Consider the following 9,052-nt stretch of genomic DNA (forward strand, 5'->3'; position numbering starts at 1 on the left):
AAGCAATTCAAACGACCTTCCCTTAATTAGGTCAAAAGTCGGTAAATCATAGGGTGGTAATTTTAATTTTAACAGTGCATTGGAGGTTCACTTTTGGTTCGATCTATTCCATTAATAGTTTTTCACATATGTATCAAGCTTTGTTCAATAATTGTTGGGTTCATTAAATTTAAATAGGGATGGCAATGAAGCGGGACTGGTGTGAAGCGGGGCGGGGCGGGGGGATATGAATGCGGATACGGGGTGGGTTGAAATAATTTTTTTCCAATTCCTGGCGGGGCGGGGCAGGTGCGGGTTTACAAGGTAAGTGTTGATGCTCTAGCCTCAACTTTACTGTGTAACTGTTGATTTTTTTATTATTTCTTTTTATCTTTTTGTTACATTGCAGCTTATGTTAAATTTTTAATTGTGTTTCATAATTAGAATTTATAAATTGAATATTCAAAAAAAATTATAGTCGAATGTTAAAGCTAAATAACAAAGTGAAAAATAATAATAAGAAAATTTATGCGGGCGAGTTTAAGCGGGGCGGGTTTAATGTGGGGCGGTGCGGGGCGGATTAAAGTCTCGTTGCTAATGTCGTTCAAAAACATTCGTTATGGTTACCTAAATTGTTTTAACAATATACTGCAACTCAACAATATGAAATTTGTCAAAACATCAAACGCAATATCTTTACGTAGCGTCCATAAAATTATATTATGCTCGTTAATTCGAAACGATAATAATCAGGGTTATACAATGATAACACTAACACATCTCACTAGATCTAAGAAGAAAATAATAGCTTAGTGTATTCATAATCTTGAGAGAAAAATATGTCTTTCCACGTATGTAATTCGTCCACATATCTTTGACTTTGACTGGTATTATACCTCGTACTCCTGTACAAAGAGGAACTTTAATCAATTACAGAACCAAAAAAAAAGTTTGACGCATCTCATGAATTGACGGTTGATACATTAAAATAAACAGTGCCACTAACATGACTTAATTAAAAAAAAAAACAAGACACTAAAAACTCCATAATGTCAAAGACAAACTTTATGGTAGTATCAGAATCACATATTAAAGATTTCAAAGTATGTAATAAAATATTGAGTTAGATAATGGTTGGGTACGGAGTATCTAATCTAAGTATAGACAAAAGAAGTCTCTCAATTCTTACCTGTATTTAGAAAGTATTGGACCTTAAGAATTTTATCCAAAAAGTCTAGCTAGAGGGATTACATCTCATGTGGGCTCATGGACAGGATAACAAGTTGAACGGAATGTGCATGGCCAAGCATACTAAAAATATTTTTAAATTTTTTATCGCGCATCATATGTACATAAAGTTTGAGTCAGAATTAATTGTTACCTGTAATAGACTAACGACCTGACTTGTATTTTGGGAATGGAACGTCACCAGATTCAATGTGCTTAAGATCCTCTACAAGGATAGCATAGTGATGTTTAACTTCTTCAACTGATTTCCCACCAACGTATCTAGCAATGTTTTGCCAGCGATCAGATGTGTCCTTGTCGTAGACCGCGAGTGCCTGCTCGAATTTCTTGTTTTCTATTGGAGTCCAAGCAGTGAGTGAATTTGATGTCATTTTTTTTTTATAAGTATGAAACTGAAGTATATGCTTGAGGTAGGCTTGAAAACTATGAATTGTAAATTGGTAGTGAGTGAGAAGTTGTTGAGGGATGTGTTGAATTTATATTAGGGGTGGGGTATGCCAGTTGGGGAATATATAAATTCTTACAAATTGAAGAATCATTGGGTGATTCGTCAATTTAGAAACCACAAGTCCGTGGAACAAATTAAATGGTGAAGAAGGAGAATCAGTTAGTACTATAATAACAAGGAGATGTAATTTATTCATGGTCTCTTGGTGTATAACATTTGTAGTGGAATATTATTGTACATTGATAAGACTAATGGAATAATTAGAGAAGAAAGTTATAAACCATAGTAATTAGATGAAATTAACGGATTGTTTATTGGTGATACGTGGGATGACGAAAGAGATTTTTATTCTTCATGTCCGTACTATTAAATTCACTAGAACTTGATGATCTCATTCCTTTTCTTAAGAATCCAATAAAAAGTTAGTATTTCTTTTGCACTTAGCTAGGCTTTGGTTGGCTGATCCAGCTTATGTAAGGACTGATACTGCTTAGACATTGACAAAGGGAAACCCACAGGTAATACATCACTCCTATACAATAACTCGTAAATTACATAGGAGAGGTAGCCCCCACTAGACAAGCTCGATTCAAAAGGCAAACTCCTTGCTTTCGCTGGCAAGAGTTTCAAACTTGAGACCTCATGGAAGTTCCAAGCTCAAACAACTGGGCCACCCGAAGGATTTAGACATTCTAATAAGTCAAGGATGGGGAGTTATATTTTTCCATGTATCAATCTAATTTTTTTTGTTTAACATCCTATACTGACCTGAAGTGATATAGGCTAAGCTTGTTTGCATTATTGGCTGACTTTTATGTTCTGTAAAAGTGATGTAGTACTTTATCTTCATGAATCATGTCTTCTATCCTAAATCATTATAAGCTGAAGACCATTCATGTGTAGGTAGGACACAACACTGAACAGATTAATTCTTCATCCAAGCTAATGATGATGTTATTCACTCCTGACTCCTTTAGGGAAGCTAATTACGCAACTAAAAAGTGGGTCAAAACTGATCATTTTTTAGAAATATACATAAAAATGTAGTTACTTGGAATATAACCAACATATTTTCAATGGCTTGGGATAATTCTACCACTCAACCCACACATACTACTTTGATAATATATTTCCAACTACAATTTACACTACAAAAACAGGCTTTGTGCATCGATTTGTGTAAATAAATGATAAAAAATTAAAAATCTAGGTACTATGTCGGTTTTCTTTGAGAAAAATAATTTTAAAAATTACTATAATTTCAGCTTAGGTACTATATGTGTTAAAAATCCAAGGAAATAAGTGCAAAAAATAGATTTTGAACCATGTAAATTAGACGCGATGCAGTAGAAAGTGGAAGGAGTATTATGTCAAAATGCAGTAGTACAAATTGTAGTAGTAATTAGTATGGGTCGAGTAATCAACACAGCAACTCGTAGGGGCCCGGGTCTGCATTAGCTATTGATGTAACTGGCACCTTGTAATTTTTTATGATATGATAACTCGGTTCTAAATTTTAGGATAGAAGAGAAATGCTTATACTTTTTTATGATATGATATCATCTCATATCCCCATTCAGATCTTATGGGTCATCTGATGATCAATGGCTGGAAAACTTAGATCATTGATTCACAGTCTTGTCAAAAACTTTTTGAACTTCTAAATCAGAAATTAGCCATCATTTTAATACTCGAATTATCCATCTCATTTTCTACATAAGAATAAGCTCGTATATATCTTGCTTCAAAAAGGCTCGGCATAAAGCGAGGAATTAATTTTGTATGATTGCTTACAAATTAAACGTAGAAAGAAAATAACCTACTCAAATCTCTTATATGCAAAAAAGAAGATCTATTATAAAAATACATAAAACTAGAAACAAATTTGTGAAGAGCTACAAAACTAAATCTCCTCATAGAGCTGCCTCCCAGTGGAATAATTAATTATCTCAGAAACCTAACTAAGTATTATTTCTGATATACGTGTATATTTTTAGTACATAGTAATTAATTGCAGATCGAAGGCATTTAGATTGATACAGATTGAAAGTAAGGTTATTAGGTCAGAGTAGAAGCATCTTGACTTGGAATATGTGGAGGGTAAAATGTACGAATTGTACAATATAGTCCAAAAATATTTTACAATATCGTCCAAAAATCATCGAGTAATTTTAAACAATATTGGTATTTATCGTTATATCAGGTAACATGTGAATGATGTTTGTTGAGCTAGTGCTTTCGGATTCTTTAACTTGGTTTCTTGTGCCAAGTTGATTATGTAGGAGTGCGGCCCCCTATATACTACTCCTATCTATTTAGCATATTTGTTATGCCAAAAGGACCATTGCCTTTTTGTTAGTGGAACCAAGTCTTGTCACATCTCACTGCATCGAATCATCAACCTGTATCAAGATCTAAGGAAAAAACATGTTTAATTTTTAAAATTCGTTCAAAGTATAATTAAATAATAAAGTGTGCTCTCTTTCTAATACCTTAAGTTTTTAAATGAGAGGTCGCACACATTAACATAGTATCAGAGTAGGTAGAGGTTTTGAAATTGAATCTCACCTTTATCAATATCACAAAAAAAAAAAGAATTTACCTACTTGGCCACAATTAAATAATAAAAATGTGTTAATTAATAGTATCTCTGTTTAATAGTCAATACACTAATTTCAGTTTGTGTATATTCTTGCACACGTACATCAAATGCTAAGCCTCTCGATCGATTCATGAGCTATCAAACCCGCATGAATTCAGATTTAACTTATATATTCTGACATACTTAATTTGTTACACTTATTGTATTTTAATTATCTATTATCTTTTTAATAGTGTAAAAATTAATTCTTTATTAATATATACGTATAACAGTATAACAGTGTATGAGCGAGGGAAAAGGGTAACTATAATGGGGATGCAATCATAGAATGAGATGTCAAGAAATCATCACCAACTTAATTAATATCCAAGACATTTCAAAGAAGAATCTAGAATATTCAAGAGTCATTAAGAAGTAAAGGAAGATCTCTAGAATGAGCATTTTAGAGAGAAAAGTCCAGAGATGTTCTAGAAATGGTAGTTCTAGAAATAGGTAGTTTGAAGAACATTCTAGAACATAGTAGCAAAACCCTTAGCTAGATTTTTCCATCACCACCTATAAATAGAGGTGGTTCATTTGAGTTGCAGCAACCAAGAAACAAATCAAGTAAGAAAGTAAGCAAGAGAGCAAACAACAAGTGAGTAAGAAATAAGAGAGAGTTGCATGTAAGTATATAAATGCGGCACTGGCTAAGGTTGACAAGGTCAAGGAACCTACCACCTTTGAAGAGTAGTGAATGGAGAAAGGCAATGGAAGAGGAGATTTCAACCTTAAAGCTAAACCAAACTAATTGGGAGTTAGTGGCTAAATTTATGGATGTTAAACCCATATCATGTAAGTGGGTATATAAGCTGAAAACACGTCCTGATGGATCTATAAAGCGGTACAAAGCACGACTAGTGGCTTGGGGATTCTTACAAGAGTATGGTCTTGACTATGACGAGACATTTAGTCACGTGGCAAAAATTACTATTGTTCGTGTGTTACTAGCTCTGACAACTAGTAAGTCTTGGACACTGTGGCAGATGGATGTAAAGAAAGCTTTTCTTCATGGAGAATTGGATCGCAAAATATTCATGGATCAGCCATAAGGTTTTGTGAATAGAGTCCATCTTGATTATGTGTGCAAATTGAAGAAATCTTTGTATGGGTTGAAGCAAGCCCCCCGGGCATGATACGGAAAAATTGTCGAGTTCTTGATCCAAAGTGGCTATCAAGTAGCACTAGCAGATTCAAGCTTATTCGTAAATGCTTGTGAAGGAAGGTTAGCTATCATATTAGTCTATGTAGATGATTAATTATCACAGGAGACGACTTTGATGAGATCCATCAAAGTAAAAGAAATTTGATGGTGCGATTTCAAATGAAGGAGTTGGGCGAACTAAAACACTTTCTTGCTTGAGGTTGAAAAAACAAAGGATGGATTATTCCTTGGACAACAAAAGTACGCGAGAGATCTGCTCCAAAAATATGGAATGATGGGTTGCAAGACATCTTCTACACTGATGGAGCCTAACTTAAAACTATGTTCCCACGAAGGCAACGACTTGGAGGAAGAGACAATGTATCGTCAACTTGTCGGTAGTCTTACCTATTTAACATTGACCAGACCAGATATTGCCTTCGCAGTTGGAGTCGTTAGTAGATTCACGCAGAAACCAAAGAAGCCTCATTTGGAAGCAATCAGAAAGATATTAAGGTATGTGAAAGGAACTATTGACTATGGACTATTCTATATGAAAGGAGCTTCTTGCAAGATAATTGGATATTGTGATGCGGATTATGCTGGTGACCATGATACTCGAAGATCAACCACTAGATATGTTTTCAATCTTGGATCAACCGCAATATCATGGTGCAGCAAAAGACAACCAACTGCTTCACTTTCAACTACAGAAGCAGAATATCGAGTAGGAACGATGGCAGCACAAGAGAGCACATGGCTAAAGCAACTCATGAAAGACTTGCATCATCCATCAAAAGATATCGTACCACTATACTGTGACAACTTTTTAGCTATTCGTTTGACGGAAAATCCCGTATTTCATGCTCGGACGAAGCATGTGGAAGTACACCATCATTTTCTTCGAGAAAAAGTGCTTGAAGGTGAAATTGAAATGAAGCAAATCAAGACAAAAGAGCAAGTAGCGGACATATTCACAAAGAGCCTAGACAACATGAAGTTTATAAAATTTTGAGAAGCGCTTGGAATGATTGAAAGAGAAAATAAAGTTGGTGCTGAGGGGGAGCGTTAAGAAATCATCACCAGCTTAATTAATATCCAAGACATTTCAAAGAAGAATCTAGAATATTCAAGAGTCATAAAGAAGTAAAGGAAGATCTCTAGAATGAGCATTCTAGAGAGAAAAGTCTAGAAATGTTCTAGAAATAGGTAGTTTGAAGAACATTCTAGAATATAGTAGCAAAACCCTTAGTAGATTCTTCCATCACCACCTATAAATAGAGGTGGTTCATTTGAGTTGGAAGCAACCAAGAAAGAAATCAAGTAAGAAAGTAAGCAAGAGAGCAAAACAACAAGTGAGTAAGAAATAAGAGAAAGTTGCCTGTAAAAATTGTAAGACCAAAGCAGATCCTTACTTTGATATAATAAAATTTAAGTTGTGAGAAATCGATTATGCCCGTCTCCACAAACAACAATATTCAACATGAGAGAGACCTTTGGAAATGAGGATGGATATTCTGCTACAATTATTGGTGGTCCTTCGGTTCATTTCATTTTATGAAGGTAATATTTGGATTCCTTATCATTTTATATCTACCACCGACTAAATCTCCATTTTGGGGCATTTTTTCACAATGAAGTGCTTCCTAAAAGTATGTATGGACTATGGCGGACAACTTGTATAATTAGTATTTCTCCGTTTCGATTTCTTTATTTGATTTTGACATGATCGATTTGGAGTTTAAAAAAGTAAAAGATGTCTTTGAATCTTATGGTCTTAAACTAACGATATGTAAAATATACATGTTATATACCTGTGGAAATTTAAAAGTTTGAATTAAGTAATTGTAAAAAAAGAAAGAACCGTTCTTTTTTAAATAAACTAAAAAAAAGTAAGACAAACAAATTGAAGCAGAAGAAGTGATTATTTTTAAAATTTTAAGTGCTTCAAACATCAAAGTAAACTGCTTATGAGAATTTGACTGTTTAGTTCCATTTGGTTTAATTAGTAGTTAAAGCTAGATATTGATGTATGAGTTTACTACTATTAGCGTAAAAGTTGAAATCGTCCTTTTGGAAGAATCTTAAGAAAAGCACAATATATGCAAATAATATTGAATGACGACACGTTAGTGATTGAAAAGAAGAGGATTTTGTGTGATTTTGTTCTCAAGGATAATACTAATAAGAATATAGAGATGGGTGCCAAATTATGTTTATACGTAACACAAAATAAAGGAAGCTAAGTAGTGCAATTTGATAGGCCACCAGCTTACATGGTTTATATAAGTCCAGTACGTAAAAACAATTCTCTTGAGAAAGCTGGAACGCGGTTTTAAATTTTAATGGCCATCAAAGATTATTCCAGACAAGGATGATTTATACAGTGAAGTGTTCCATTATATTCATGTATATTTATTTAGCGAGCGAGCTCTCTATGTATCTCATGAAACTTAATTTACTTTGTGCCTCGTATAACTGATACAAACTGTTTTAGGCTCTTTTAATTAATAAATTTTTCACTAATCAGAAAACCCAAAGTTCATAGGCCCAAAAATATAAGATTTGGATCCACTAATCTGAGAAATAAAAACAAGTCTCGCACACGTAGTCCTCTCCATGGATTAAAAAAATGAAAAAGACCCAAAAGAAAAAGGTGAAGTGAAGAGAAGGAAAATTTGGGAGTGGGTGGTGGGAGGAGGGAGCTGTTTCTTTTGTTTTGTGCATATTATTTGTTGAAAAAAATGTATAGAATCCTGGACCTCCAACCCAATTGGAAAAAGTATGAAGGGAATCGTCTTGAAACTATCCTCGAATTTTTCTCTGAATCTTGTTCAACATAGTCAAAAATCGTCTACATTTGTCATGATCATGGAAATTTATCAATTTGATTGTTATAGCATATTTTATGTTTGCTATGGCTATTAATATGTATATTTTGGTATACATATACAAAAGAAGCAATTGTATAATCTGTTTCGGTATACATATACAAAAGAATCAATTGTATAATGTGTGTTTGTATAAAGCGAGAAAGAGAGAAAGACAAAAGAAAACTGGGCAGGGAAAAATCTATATTTGTATAATTATAAGTGTATAGGACGAAAATATATGTATTTGTATTTGTATATACAATTTTCTCTCGCTTTATACAAACACAAACGCAATTTATACATTTGTGTTTGTATAAAGTGATAGAGGCGAGTGAAAGTGGCGAGCGAGATTCTCTGGGGAGAGAGGTGAATGAAAAGATATGTATATATACAATTTTCTCTCGTTTTATACAAACTCAAACACATTTTATACATTTGTGTTGGTATAAAGTGAGAGAGGCGAGGGAGAGACTGCCAGAGAGAAAATGAGAGTGGCGATCGAGAAATTCAGGGAGAGAAGCGAATGGCAACAGTTTGCTACGGGTACAATTAAATCAAACTGTGGTTATAACATTTAATTTGAATTACTAATAGTTTGTTATTTTATATAATTTTCCTTATAAAGTATCAGTGTGTACATATTTTGCAAACTATATGGCATGACGGTATTCCCGTATTGGGCTATAATTTTCCCTCCAGGTCTAGTTCCCAAAACTAAT

At 33.8% G+C, this 9,052-nt stretch overlaps 1 protein-coding gene across 1 annotated transcript; it reads right to left on the reverse strand.

Moving 5' to 3' along the window:
• Window positions 1–674: 674 nt before the first annotated feature.
• Window positions 675–1,659, reverse strand: LOC102582802 (protein RADIALIS-like 6). Its single transcript, XM_006340570.2, has 2 exons — window positions 1,361–1,659; window positions 675–884 (listed from the first exon to the last, which is right to left on the reverse strand). Exon 1 carries the CDS (start codon window positions 1,596–1,598, stop codon window positions 1,371–1,373), a length of 228 nt encoding a protein of 75 aa, XP_006340632.1. The 5' UTR covers window positions 1,599–1,659; the 3' UTR covers window positions 675–884; window positions 1,361–1,370.
• Window positions 1,660–9,052: the final 7,393 nt, after the last annotated feature.

The sequence above is a fragment of the Solanum tuberosum genome, unplaced genomic scaffold, assembly GCF_000226075.1.
Source record: "Solanum tuberosum cultivar DM 1-3 516 R44 unplaced genomic scaffold, SolTub_3.0 scf00020, whole genome shotgun sequence".
In the NCBI taxonomy this organism is placed as follows: Eukaryota; Viridiplantae; Streptophyta; class Magnoliopsida; order Solanales; family Solanaceae; genus Solanum; species Solanum tuberosum.